At 39.5% G+C, this 14,723-nt stretch overlaps 1 protein-coding gene across 1 annotated transcript in view; it reads right to left on the bottom strand.

Moving 5' to 3' along the window:
• The window catches only part of LOC122554996 (uncharacterized), a 223,803-nt gene that overhangs the window by 114,130 nt on the left and 94,950 nt on the right, over nucleotides 1-14,723 (bottom strand). Inside the window, exons 14-20 of the mRNA XM_087992976.1 lie at nucleotides 14,250-14,297; nucleotides 13,493-13,531; nucleotides 10,923-10,970; nucleotides 4,807-4,854; nucleotides 4,275-4,313; nucleotides 3,783-3,830; nucleotides 412-459 (exon numbers count right to left, since the gene is read on the bottom strand). Of these exons, the coding sequence (XP_087849102.1) occupies nucleotides 412-459; nucleotides 3,783-3,830; nucleotides 4,275-4,313; nucleotides 4,807-4,854; nucleotides 10,923-10,970; nucleotides 13,493-13,531; nucleotides 14,250-14,297 (318 nt within the window). The remainder of the gene's footprint in view (nucleotides 1-411; nucleotides 460-3,782; nucleotides 3,831-4,274; nucleotides 4,314-4,806; nucleotides 4,855-10,922; nucleotides 10,971-13,492; nucleotides 13,532-14,249; nucleotides 14,298-14,723) is intronic.

Raw genomic sequence — 14,723 nt, 5'->3', positions numbered from 1 at the left:
AAACACTTGATTAATATTTCTTCTGCTATTATTGCTGTTTCGGAATATGCCACATCAATTGCATGCTGTTTTACAAGACAATTTTATGTGACAAATACTCCCTCTCTGTCCAGAACTTTGCATGCAGCTTAAAGGAGATGCTAATGGCAAATGGATAGAGGGCAGAATCTGTGGAATTGGTGGACCAATGGTACATGTGGTGTTCAGAAACACAAGTACATGGTTTCAGATCCAACATTCAACACCTTCACATTTTCTACAGGTTTGTAACATTAGGTTTTAAACTGTCCACAGATTGTGGCATATATAAATTTACTTCTACAGAAACAAGCTCTTGATATGTCATATTACTCCACATCCACAACAGTTATATAATGTTCTGAACAGTTACAAAGAGCCCATTTTCTGTACCTGTAGTGTTTAGTGGAGATGATGTCCCATTAAGCGTCATTCTGTTCTCTGTAAGAGAAGGACATGACTTCAGTTCAGACAATCAACAGCCAAACCCTGCCCTGATCATTCATCTCTAAATCATCCTCATGTTAGGATACAGTTAAAGTTATTTTAATGATACAAGGTACTTAAGGACCATTTTGTAGAATGTTCAATTTTTCTTCAGTTTATTAGATACAACTATTCCCTTTAACAAAACATTTAACAAAGTTTATGTGTGCTGATTTGAAGCAACATCTATTCCTATTACAAATGTATAGACATTTTCGGTGATTGTGGTTGCACTCATGGGTCTAGAGGCAACTGGAGCCACTGAAAAGCAATTTACATTGATAGGAAGGAGAAAATATACATTCAACAATTTTATCCATTGATGTACATTTGTCATTTTCAACTTTTAAATCTTCCGAACAACGATTTACAGTTATCTGTCACAGGTGATGTGGTAATTTTGCAAAATTGTTACCTGCAAATAAAAAGATGATGAGCAGATAGACTAAATATGGAAATTTTCATCTTGACAATCTGTGGTACTCATCTGGTGCAGTGGCCTTTTATCGAATCAACATGGAGGTAGAAATCAGGTAGAATATGCAGTCTGTTCCAATTTGGTTCTAAAAACTGTCCACCTTTACTGATGTTGCAAAACTAACATCTGTTTGTAACAGCCTGGGCCCATAATTTGTGTCCACCATCAAGAAATTATAGACAATACATTCTGCCATTGGATTTCTACTATATTAGATTAGATTACTTTACAGTGTGGAAACAGGCCCTTCGGCCCAACAAGTCCACACCGACCCGCCGAAGCGCAACCCACCCATATCCCTACATTTACCCCTTACCTAACACTATGGACAATTTAGCATGGCCAATTCACCTGACCTGCACATCTTTGGACTGTGGGAGGAAACCGGAGCACCCGGAGGAAACCCACGCAGACACGGGGAGAATGTGCAAACTCAGTCGCCTGAGGCAGGAATTGAACCCGGGTCTCCGGCGCTGTGAGGCAGCAGTGCTAACCACTGTGCCACCGTGCCGCCCACAAAGTTGTCAATAAAAAAAAGGACATTTTCCCAATTCAGGGAACCAAATTGGTTTCACTAGGCCTTTATTTCAGTAGTCTACATTAGAGTGGTACCAGAAAAGCACAGCCAGTCAGGCAACATCCGAGGAGCAGGTGGTTTTGAAAATTGTGCTTATGCACTATGATGATGTTTGGCTATTACATGTTTCCAATGAAAAATCTAGAAGCTACACTGCTTTAATCTAAAGAAGCACATTTATTAGCTCTTGACATTATTTATAGTTAACCTGTTGCTTTGAATTAATCAGATTGCATCCCTCTCAGTTTCCACCTATGTGTGATCTGTCATGACTTGACATCACTGATGAGACAGACTAACAATGTACATAATAGCTATTATAATCTTTTATTACACATTCTTGAGTCTTTCACCTTACTGAAAAAACAATTCATATTTTCACCCAAACCTGTATAGATCCCTCCGATTCTGTTGTGCCTTGAATTTGAATGGAAGTCTGTTGCAGAAGTTTATACTCCAGCCAGGATATGGTCATTGAAAGAAAAGTCACTCCTCCTCCTTTGACAAATGTAAAATGTAATTTTACATTCATACTGGAGTAAATGGCATGCCTGTGATGCTTCTTTTCCAACTCAGCTTAAACACAGAGAAATGAAAATGGCTGCACCATCTTCTCACTGATGGTGATGTATTGCCAACAGCCTTTAATTCTACAAATTGGACCATGTGAAATTTGCTGGTCTGGTGAATTGCTGTGTTTGGCTTGCAAAGTTCAATCTGCCTTCTATCGTCACAGCTTTGGCCAATGAATGATCCACTGCAGACTGCGAGTCTCGCGAATATGCTTGATCCTGCAACCTAACTTGGACATGGTCTCTTAAGTTCCTTGCTTATTTTCCCCTGTTTATGGTTATCTATGAGCTGATACAGGTCATTTATAGTGCAATCAATCTTTTCTTTATTTGAAGAAGGCGTTTGGTATGCTTTCCTTTATTGTTCAGAGTATTGAGTACAGGAATTGGGAGGTCATGTTGCGGCTGTACAGGAGTTTGGCTAGGCGACTTTTGGAATAATGTGTGCAATTCTGGTCTCCTTCCTAGTGGAAAGATGTTGTGAAACTTGAAAGGGTTCAGAAAAGATTTGCTAGGATATTGCCAGGTTTGGAGGATTTGAGCTATAGAGAGAAATTGAATAGGCTGGGGCTGTTTTCCCTGGAGTGTCGGAGGCTGATGGGTGATCTTATAGAGGTTTTTAAAATCATGAGGGGCATGGATAGGCTAAATAGACAAAGTGGCAAAAGTGAGGATTGCAGATGCTGGAGATCAGAATCTAGATTAGAATAGTGCTGGAAAAGCACAGCAGCTCAGGCAACATCCGAGGAGCGGGAAAATCGACGTGTTAGGCAAAAGCCCTTCTACCCTGGGGTGGAGGAGTCCAGAACAAGAGGGCATCGGTTTAGGGTGAGAGGGGAAAGATATAAAAGAGACCTAAGGGGCAATTCCTTCACGTAGAGAGTGGCACATGTATGGAATGAGCTGCCACAGGAAGTGGTAGAGGCTAGTACAATTGCAACATTTAAAAGGCATCTGGATGGGTCTATGAATAGGAAGGGTTTGGAGGGATATGCGCCGGGTTCTAGCATGTGGGATTAGATTGGGTTGGGATATCTGGTCGGCATGGATGAGTTGGACCAAGGGTCTGTTTCCGTGCTGTACATCTCTGTGACTCTATGACTTTAACAAGAAAAAATACAGCAGATAATGGAACTCTGAAATAAAAACAGACAGTGCTGGAGAAAGTCAACAGACCTGGCTGCAAGGGTTGGGTCATTAAATACATTTAAGACTGAAATAGACTTTTTTAATCCGTAAGGGAATCAAGGACTGGGGAAATCGTAGGAAATTGGAGTTGAGGACTATCAGGTGGGTCATGATCAGACTTGAAGGACCAAACGACCCACTTCTGTTCCAATATTTGATGGCCGTCTAGTCATCTACCAACTATACACTTAGTTTACTGCTTAGTTTGCTCAACTGCCTGTAAGATGCATCAATAGTTGTTCATTTCATTACTGAAAAGATTTTTTTTTGCTTGTCTGGGTTTCAAGTATAACTGAACACTTTTTCAAAAAACCTGTACAAGCTCAAAGGACTGAACAGCCTCCTTCTGTCCTACTGGAGTCGATAATAAATCACACCTTCAACTTCCACCAGTTCTGAACAGCTCAATTTCAATAAAAGGTTTCTTAGTCCTTATTCGGTACAAAGAGCCCATTTACAGTACCTGTTCTGTCCCATGGAGGTGATGAACCAGCAACTGTTGAGCTGTTAACTGTAAGGAAATACAAGATGTCAGATCAAACAGTTTTTTGACAGCTGAATCCTGCCTGCAGCATTTATCTGTAAATTGTCAAAAGGTTAGGACATGGCCAAATAATATTAATAAAATAAACTCGTAAAGGACCATGTTGCAGAATGTTCACTTTTTCTAGGTTTAATTGAAACAACTACTCCCTTCAACAAAGCACTTAACAAAGTTTGTCTGTGCTGATTTAAAGCAACATCTATTCCCAATACAATTGAATTACAGTTTATGTGATTCTGGTTGTAATTGTAGATCTAGAGGGCACTATATCCACTAGAGGGTAGCCCTAAAGATATGTATTTGAACTACCAGAGGGGTGAGGAAGATGAATTACTTTTACTTCATGTATTTCAATCAATGTACTTCTGTCATCTTCAAAGTAAGGATCTCTCAACTCCCTATTTGTCTTACCTGTCTCAGGTGAAATGGTTGCATTGGTGAAGGAATTGCCTGTAAAAGGATTATAAGTTGTTAGGCAGGATGTAGATTTTCATTCATATGGACTGTGATGTGGCAAGATATGCTTTTTAAAAACACTTGATTAATATTTCTTCTGCTCTATTGATGTTTTTGGAGTATGCATCATCAATTGCATGCGGTTTTACATGACAATTTTATGTGACAAATACTCCCTCTCTGTCCAGAACTTTGCATGCAGCTTAAAGGAGATGCTAATGGCAAATGGATAGAGGGCAGAATCTGTAGAATTGGTGCACCAATGGTACATGTGGTGTTCAAGAAACACAAGTACATGGTTTCAGATCCAACATTCAACACCTTCACATTTTCTACAGGTTTGTAACATTAGGTTTTAAACTGTCCACAGATTAGGGCACATATACATTTATTTATACAGAAACAAGCTCTTGATATGTTATATTACTCCACATCCACAACAGTTATATAATGTTCTGAACAGTTACAAAGAGCCCATTTTCTGTACCTGTAGTGTTTGGTGGAGATGATGTCCCATTAACTGTCATTTTGTTCTCTGTAAGAGATGGACATGACTTCAGTTCAGACAATCAACAGCCAATCCCTGCCCTCAACATTGATCTCTAAATCATCCTCATGTTAGGACACAGCTAAAGTTATTTCAACGATACAAGGTACTTCAGGACCATTTTGTAGAATGTTCAATTTTTCTTCAGTTTAATAGATACAACTATTCCCTTTTACAATACATTTAACAAAATTTATGTGTGTTGATTTGAAGCAACATCTATTCCCATTATAAATGTATAGACATTTTCGGTGATTGTGGTTGCACTCATGGGTCTAGAGGCAACTGCAGCCGCTGAAAAGCAATTTACATTGATAGGAAGGAGAAAATATACATTCAACAATTTTATCCACTGATGTCCATTTGTCATTTTCAACTTTTAAATCTTCCGAACAACAATTTACAGTTATCTGTCACAGGTGATGTGGCAATTTTGCAAAATTGTTACCTGCAAATAAAAAGATGATATGAGCAGATAGTCAAAATATGGAAGATTTCATCTTGACAATCTGTGGAACTCATCTGGTGCAGTGGCCTTTTATTGAATCAACATGAAGGCAGAAATCAGGTAAAATATACAATCTGTTATAAAAACTGTCCACCTTTACTGATGTTGCAAAACTAACATCTGTTTGTTAACAGTCTGGGCCCATAATTTGTGCCCACCATCAAGAAATTATAGACAACACATTCTACTATTAAATGTCTACTGTATAAAAGTGTTAATTTAAAAAAAGGACATTTTCCCAATTCAGGGAACCAAATTGGTTTCGCTAGGTCTTTGTTCCAGTAGTCTCAGTGGTTTGAAAATAGTGCTTATGCATTGTGATGATGTTTGGGGAATACATGTTTCCAATGACAAAGCTGGAAACTATGCCGCTTTAATCTAAAGAAAACCATTTATTGGCTCTTGACGTTATTTACAGTTAAACTGTTGCATTGAATTAATCAGAACATTTCCCTCTTAGTTTCCACCTATGTGTGGTCTGTCATGACTTGACATCATTGACAAGACTGACTAACAATGTGCATTATAGCTATTATATATTGCATATTTTTGAATCTTTCTTCTTCAGTAGTCTACATTAGAGTGGTGCCAGAAAAGCACAGCCGGTCAGGCAGCATCCGAGGAGCAGGTGGTTTTGAAAATTGTGCTTATGCACTATGATGATGTTTGGCTATCACATGTTACCAATGAAAAATCTGGAAGCTATACTGCTTTAATCTAAAGAAGCATATTTATTAGCTCTTGACATTATTTATAGTTAACCTGTTGCTTTGAATTAATCAGATCGCATCCCTCTCAGTTTTCACCTATGTGTGATCTGTCATGACTTGACATCACTGATGAGACAGACTAACAATGTACATAATAGCTATTATAATCTTTTATTACACATTCTTGAGTCTTTCACCTTACTGAAAAAACAATTCATATTTTCACCCAAACCTGTATAGATCCCTCCGATTCTGTTGTGCCTTGAATTTGAATGGAAATCTGTTGCAGAAGTTTATACTCCAGCCAGGACATGGTCATTGAAAGAAAAGTCACTCCTCCTCCTTTGTCCAATGTAAAATTTGAGTTCCTACCCTGAACCAGAGTATCCGTGCACCAGATATCTTCTGGGAGGTTTAATGATTTCTCTGAAGAAAGATACACCTTATTCTTTAGTATCATTGACCTCTCAGACACTTGCGGATTGGGATGGTCAGGTTTCGCATACATGCCCCATGGATGGTCGCTGTAGCAAATCATCCTTAAGTGGCCCCTCTTGTGGCACACATTCATACTGGAGTAAATGGCATACCTGTGATGCTTCTTTTCCAACTCAGCTTAAACACAGAGAAATGGAGATGGCTGCACTATCTTCTTACTGCTTGTGATGTATTGCCAACAGCCTTTAATTCTACAAATTGGATCATGTGAAATTTGTTGGCCTGGTGAATTGCTCTGTTTGGCTTGCAAAGTTCAATCTGCTTTCTATCATCACACCTTTGCCCAATGAATGATCCAGTGCAGACGGCAAGTATTGTGAAAATGTTTGATCCTGCAACCTCACTTGGACATGGTCCCTTAAGTTAGTTGCTTATTTTCTCCAGTTTATGGTTATCTGTGAGCTGGCACAGGTCGTTTATAAAGCAATCAATATTTACTTTTTTAATAAGAAAAAATACAGCAGACAATGGAAATCTGAAGTAAAAACAGACAGTACTGGAGAAAGCCAACAGACTTGGCTGCAAGTATTGGGTGATTAAATATATTCAAGGCTGAAATAGACTTTTCTTTTAATCTGTAAGGGAATCAAGGGTTGGGGAAATGGTAGGAAATTGGAGTTGAGGACTATCAGGAATTTCATGATTAGACTTTTTGGACCAAACGACCCACTTCTGTTCCAATGTCTGATGGTCGTCTAGACATCTCCCAACTATACACTCAGTTTACTGCTTAGTTTTGTCCACTGGCTGTAAGATGCATCATGAGCTGATTGTTTTGTTATTGAAAAGATTTTTTTTTTTGCTTGTCTGGGTTTCGAGTATAACTGAACACTCTTTCAAAAAACCTGTACAAGCTCAAAGGACTGAACAGCCTCCTTCTGTCTTGTCGGAGTCGATAATAAACCACACCTTGAACTTCCAGCAGTTCTGAACAGCTCAAATTTCAACAAAAATTTGCATGGTCCTAATTAGTTACAAAGTACCTGTTTTCAGTACCTGTTCTGCCCCATGGAGGTGGGGCCAGTAACTGTCGAGCTGTTAACTCTAAGGAAATGCATGACTTCAGATCAAACAATGTTTTGACAGCTGAACCCTGGTTGCAGCATTCATGTGTAAATTGCCCTCAGGTTAGAACATGGTCAAATAATTTTAATAAAATAAAGTCCTTAAGGACTATGTTGTAGAATGTTCACTTTTTCTTGAGTTTAATTGATACCGCTACTCCCTTCAACAATGCATTTAGCAAGGTTTATCTGATCAGATGCAACATGTATTCCCAATACAAGCTCATGTGACTATGATTGTAATTGTAGATACTGTAACCTCTGGAGGGCAACTTTAAAGCAAATATTGTAAAGGGATGATGAAGATAAATTCTTTTTATTCAGAAAATTATCATAGCCTGCATTGCAAAGTAAATCAGGAGAAATTGAGATCAGCAGATGTTGGAGATCAGAGTCGAGAGTGTGGTCAGGCAGCATCCGAGGAACAGGAGAAGCGATGTTTCAGGCATAAGCCCCTCAACAGGAATTAGGGCTGATCCTGGTGAAGGGCTTATGCCTGAAACATCGATTCTCCTGTTCCTCAGATGCTGCCTGACCTGCTGTGCTTTTCAAGCAACACACTCTTGACTCTGCAAATGCAAATTTAAAGCATTTCAATCAACATATGGCTGTCATTTTCAAAATAAAAATCCCTTAACTATCTATTTTCATTACATGTCATTGGTGAAATGGCTGCTTTGGTGAAGGAATTCCCTGTCGACAGATTAGAAGTGTTTAAATAGAATGTAGGAGATTTTCATTTATACTGACTGTTGTGTGGCAAGACATGCTTTGTAAATGAACTTGATTAATTTTCTTGTGCTTTCACTGATGTTTTCTGAGTATACCACATTAAATGCATGCTGTTTACATTATACGTTTATGTGACAAATAAAAGTCTTTCTTTGTCCAGAACTCTATGTGCAGCTTAAAGGAAATGTGAATGGCAAATGAACACAAGGCAGAATCTGTGGAATTGATGCACCAGTAGTAGAACATAGAACATAGAACAGTACAGCACAGAACAGGCCCTTCAGCCCACGATGTTGTGCCGACCACTGATCCTCATGTATCCACCCTCAAATTTCTGTGACCATATGCATGTCCAATAGTCTCTTAAATGTCCCCAATGACCTTACTTCCACAACTGCTGCTGGCAACGCTTTCCATGCTTTCACAACTCTCTGTGTAAAGAACCCGCCTCTGACATCCCCTCTATACTTTCCTCCAACCAGCTTAAAACTATGACCCCTCGTGTTAGTCATTTCTGCCCTGGGAAATAGTCTCTGGCTATCGTCTCTATCTATGCCTCTCATTATCTTGTATACCTCAATTAGGTCCCCGCTCCTCCTCCTTTTCTCCAATGAAAAACGTCCGAGCTCAGTCAACCTCTCTTCATAAGATAAGCCCTCCAGTCCAGGCAGCATTCTGGTAAACCTCCTCTGAACACTCTCCAAAGCATCCACATTTCTCCTATAATAAGGCGACCAGAACTGGACGCAGTATTCCAAATGTGGTCTAACCAAAGTTTTATAGAGCTGCAACAAGATCTCACGACTCTTAAACTCAATCCCCCTGTTAATGAAAGCCAAAACACCATATGCTTTCTTAACAACTCTGTCCACTTGGGTGACCATTTTAAGGGATCTATGTACCTGCACCCCAAGATCCCTCTGTTCCTCCACACTGCCAAGAATCCTATCCTTAATCCTGTACTCAGCTTTCAAATTCGACCTTCCAAAATGCACCACCTTGCATTTATCCAGGTTGTACTCCATCTGTCACCTCTCAGCCCATCTCTGCATCCTGTCAATGTCCCGCTGCAGCCTACAACAGCCCTCTATACTGTCAACGACACCTCCAACCTTTGTGTCGTCTGCAAACTTGCTGACCCATCCTTCAATCCCCTCATCCAAGTCATTAATAAAAATTACAAACAGTAGAGGCCCAAGGACAGAGCCCTGTGGAACATCACTCACCACAGACTTCCAGGCAGAATATTTTCCTTCTACTACCACTCGCTGTCTTCTGTTGGCCAGCCAATTCTGTATCCAGACAGCTAAGTTCCCCTGTATCCCATTCCTCCTGACCTTCTGAATGAGCCTACCATGGGGAACCTTATCAAATGCCTTGCTGAAGTCCATATACACCACATCCACAGCTCGACCCTCATCAACTTTTCTAGTCACATTCTCAAAGAACTCGATAAGGTTTGTGAGGCATGACCTGCCCCTCACAAAGCTGTGTTGACTGCATTTAATCAAGCCATGCTCTTCCAGATGGTCATAAATCCTATCCCTCAGAATCCTTTCTAAAACCTTGCAGACGACAGACGTGAGATTACTGGTCTGTAATTGCCGGGGATTTCCCTATTCCCTTTCTTGAAGAGAGGAATTACATTTGCCTCTCTCCAGTCCTCAGGTATGACTCCAGTGGAGAGCGAGGATGCAAAGATCTTCGCAAGTGGTGAAGCAATTGCATTTCTCGTTTCCCAAAGCAGCCAAGGACAAATCTGGTCCGGGCCTGGCGACTTGTCAATCTTAATGTTTGACAAAATGTTCAGCACATCAGCTTCCTCTATCTCTATCCATTCCAGCATGCACACCTGCTCTTCATTCACTACAAAGTTTGTTTCTTTCGTAAAGAGAGAAGCAAAAATCTTATTTTAGGGCTTCCCTTACCTCCTCAGACTCCACACACAAATTCCCTATGCTATCGCTGATCAGCCCTACTCTTTCTTTCACCATTCTCTTATTCCTCACATAAGTGTAAAATGCCTTTGTGTTCGCCCTAATCCGCTCTGCCAAGCCTTTCTCGTGCCCCCTCCTGGCTCTCCTCAGACCATTTTTGAGCTCCTTCCTCGCCTGCCTGTAATCGTCTAGAGCTGAGCTTGACCCTAGCTTCCTCCACCTTATGTAAGCTACCTTTTTCCTTTTGACGAGAAGCTCCACCGCTCTCATCATCCAAGGTTCCTTTATCTTAGCAATTCTTGCCTGTCTCAGAGGGACATATTTATTCATCACTTGCAACAACTGTTCCTTAAACAGTCTCCACATGTCTATAGTGCCCTTACCATGGCTTGTGGTGTTCACTATAAGCGAAGTACATGACTTCAGATCCGACATTCAACAACTTCACATTCTCTATTGGTCTCTAACATTAGTTTGTAATTTGTCCACAGATTAAGGCTCATATAAATTTATTTTACAGAAACAAGCTCCTAATGTATCATATTGCTCTATCTCAACAACAGTTATCTAATAATCTGAACAGTTACAAAGAGCCTATAATCTGTACCTGTTGTGTTTGGTGGAGATGATGTCACAGTAAGTGTTGTAGTGTTCTCTGTAAGAAGAGGACATGAGTTCATTTCAAACAATAAACAGCCAAACCCTGCCTGCACCATTTATCTGTAAATTGTCCTAAAGTTAGTGCACAAATATACTGTTTAAAAATAAAACAAGCTACTGAAAGTCCATTTTGTAGAATATTCAATTTTTCTTGAGTTTAATTGGTGTAACCATTCCCTTCACTATGCATGTAAGAACATTTATCTGTGCTGATTTGATGCAATATCTATCCCCAGTACAAATTTACAGACAATTTAGGTGATTATGATTGCATTCATGGGTCTGGAGGAAACTTTAGCCACTGGAAAGCAATGAGCACTGATAGGAAGGAGAAAATATACATTCAACAATTTTATCCACTGATGCCCGGTTGTCATTTTCAAATTTTAAATTTGCAGACAATAATTTACAGTTATCTGTCATTGAAGATGTGGTAAATTTGCAAAAAGTGTTACCTGCAAATAAATAAATTATAAGCAGTTGGACTAAATATGGAAGATTTCATCTTGACAATCTGCAGAACTCATCTAGTGCAATGGCCTTTTATCAAATCGACAAGAAGGCTTAAACCAAGTAGAATATATCACCAGTTCCAATTCAGTTCTGAAAACTGTCCATCTTTACTGATGTTAGAAACAACATCTGTTGGTAACTGGTATGTCCATAATTTGTGCCACCATCAATGTCATGGAATTTAATTATTAAGTTACACCAAGCTTTACTGTAAGAGTTTAATTGTTGTAATAAATTATACACTGTGTACATTCTGTCATTAGGTCTCTACTCTTAGAAGTGTCAATACACAACATGGCACTTTTACAATTCAGGGAATCAAGATTGGCTACAATGGACCTTTATTCCAGTAGTCTCGGAGGTTTAGAAAGTAGTGCTTATGACCTTTGGGGAGTGCATGTGAAAGAGGTGGAAACAATGCTCCATTAATCTAAAGAAAAATATTTATTGGATGTTGACATTATTTACAAGTTGAACAATTGCATTGAATTCATCACAACAGTTCCCTCGCCAATTCCAGGATCTGACATTAAAAACAGAAAAATCTGCAAATGCTGTGTTCTACGGAAGGGTCACTTGACCCAAAATGTTAACTCTGTCTTCTCTCCACAGGTGCTGCCAGACCTGGTGAGCTTTTCCAGCCATTTCTGTTTTTGTTTGTGATCTGACATTACTTGTCGTCATTCATGATACAGACTAGCAATGTACATAATAGCTATTGTAACCTTTGATTACACTCCATTAAATCAATCATTTTACCAAACAACTATTCACATTTTAACCTCATCCTGTGTATATCCCGAAGAATTTCTGAGAGTCAGAGAGTCATACAGCATTGAAATAGAACCTTTGGTTCAACCAGTCTAGCATGATAAAGTTCTTAAAATAAACTAGTCTCACCTGCTACGCTTGACCCATATCCCTCCAAACCTTTCCTATTCAAGACCTTACCAAAGTGTTTTTTAAACATTGTAACTGTATTTACATCTACCACTTCTCTGTCAGTTCAGTTCACACAGAAACCAATCTCTGTAAAAAAAACGTTGCCCCTCAAGTGCTTTTTAAAATCTTTGTCCTCTTACGGGGGGCATGGTGGCTCAGTGGTTAGCACTGCTGCCTCACAGTACCGGGGTCCTGGGTTCAATTTCTGCCTGTCTATGCGGAGTTTGCACATTCTCCCTGTGTCTGCGTGGGTTTCCTCCGGGTGCTCCGGTTTCCTCCCACAATCCAAAGATGTACAGGTCAAGTGAATTGGCCGTGCTAAATTGCCCACAGTGTTAGGTGCGTTAGTCAGGGGTAAATATAACGTAATGGATTTGGGGTGGGTTTCTCTTCGGAGGGGCGGTGTGGACTTGTTGTGCCGAAGGGCCTGTTTCCACACTGTAGAGAATCTAATCTTAGCTTAAAAATATGCCTAGTTTTGGACATCCCAACCCTCGGGAAAAGACCCTTGTTCTTCACCTTCTTTATGTCCTTTTGATTTTATAAGATCACCCCTCAACCTCCAAAGCTCCAGTGAAAAAAGCCCCAGCCTTTCCAATGTATTCTTTCCAAACCCTCCATTCCTGGCACTGGTAAATCTTTTCTGAACCCTCTGCAGTTTAATAATATCCTTGCTATAACAGGCTGACCAGAACTTTATACAGTATTCCAGAAGAGGCCTTACCAACGTACATTCCAACCCCTGTACTCTCAGGTCTGAGCAATGAAGGCAAGCGTGTTAAACATCTTCTTAACCACCCCATCTCCCTGTGATGGAAATTTCAAGTAATTATCTACCTGGATCCCTAAATCTCTCTGTTCTACAATACATCCTAGGTTGTAGGTCTAGAGGATTCTATAACCAAGAAGAATTAAGCACTAGAAAGGTGATGAAGATAAATTATTTTTACTCAGAAAGTTGTCATGGCCTGGATTATAAAGTGAACCAATTTCATGCATTTCAATCAATATATGGCTATCACTTTCAAAATAAAAAATCTCTCAAATACCTAATTGTATTACCTGTCATAGGTGAAATGGCTGCTTTGGTAAAGGAATTCCCTGTGAAAAGATTAGAAGTGGTTAGGCAGGATGTCGGAGATTTTCATTTGTACTGGCCGTGATGTGACAAGACCTGCTTTCTAAAAGTACTTTTAGATTAATGTTCCTTCTGCTATTCTTGATGTTTTCTGAGTAAGCCACATCAGTTGCATGCTGTTTTACAAGACAGTTTTATGTGACAAATACTCCCTTTGTCCAGAACTTTACTTGCAGCTTAAAGAAGATGCTAATGGCAAATGAACAGAGGGCAGAATTTGTAGAATTGACCGTCCAGTAGTACTTGTGATGTGGGAGAAAGTGAGGACTGCAGATGCTGAAGATCAGAGTCAAAAAGTGTGGTGCTAGAAAAGCGCAGCCAGTCAGGCAGCCTCCAAGGAGCAGGAGAATCAACATTTCGACCATAAGCTCTAAAGAACTTAGGATCGAAACGTTAAATCTCCTGCTCCTCAGATGCTGCCTGACCGGCTGTGCTTTTCCAGCACCACACTTTTTGACTAGTACTTGTGGTGTTCAGTATAAAGGAAGTACATGACTTCAGATCCAACATGCAACAGTTTCCCATTTTTTACAGGTCTGTAACATTAGTTTTTAAATTGTCCACAGATTAGGGCACATATAAATTTATGTTACAGAAACAAGCTCTTTATGTAGCATATTCCTCTATTTCAGCAATAATTTTCTTAAGTTCTGAATAGTACAAAGAGCCTATTTTCTGTACCTGTTCTATTCATTTCAGGTGATATCCCAGTAACTGTTGTGGTGTTCTCTGTAAGACAAGATTATGATTTCAGTTCAGACAATCAACAGCCTCACTCAGTCTACAAGCTAACTTTGAAAATTGTCCACACAACAGTGTACATGCAATTTACTTTCTCAAAACAACATATTTAAGGATTACACTTTTAAATGTTCAATTTTTCTTGTATGCAGAAGATCCAGATTCTTGCTCCCTACAGTGCATACAACCCGTGTGCTTCTATTCCCAGTCAAACTCAGACCTTCTGTTGTCAAAAATCTATCAGTGAAATCAGGCTAAACAAAAATAAATCTTGAAATGTTAGTATTAATTCCAAGTTAATCTCACCAACTAAAGCTATGAGATTGACAATTTTCAGAACAACAAATACTTATACAAAGTCACATTCGTACATCTACAAACAATCCTATTTATGGCCAAAGTTAAAAATCACAC

The sequence above is a fragment of the Chiloscyllium plagiosum genome, unplaced genomic scaffold (assembly GCF_037043375.1).
Source record: "Chiloscyllium plagiosum isolate Xiang-an unplaced genomic scaffold, Cpla_swu_hap1 HiC_scaffold_12, whole genome shotgun sequence".
NCBI classification, from domain to species: domain Eukaryota; kingdom Metazoa; phylum Chordata; class Chondrichthyes; order Orectolobiformes; family Hemiscylliidae; genus Chiloscyllium; species Chiloscyllium plagiosum.
The sequence above is the reverse complement of the archived record's forward strand: the minus strand, read 5'-3'. Positions and strand labels throughout refer to the sequence as shown.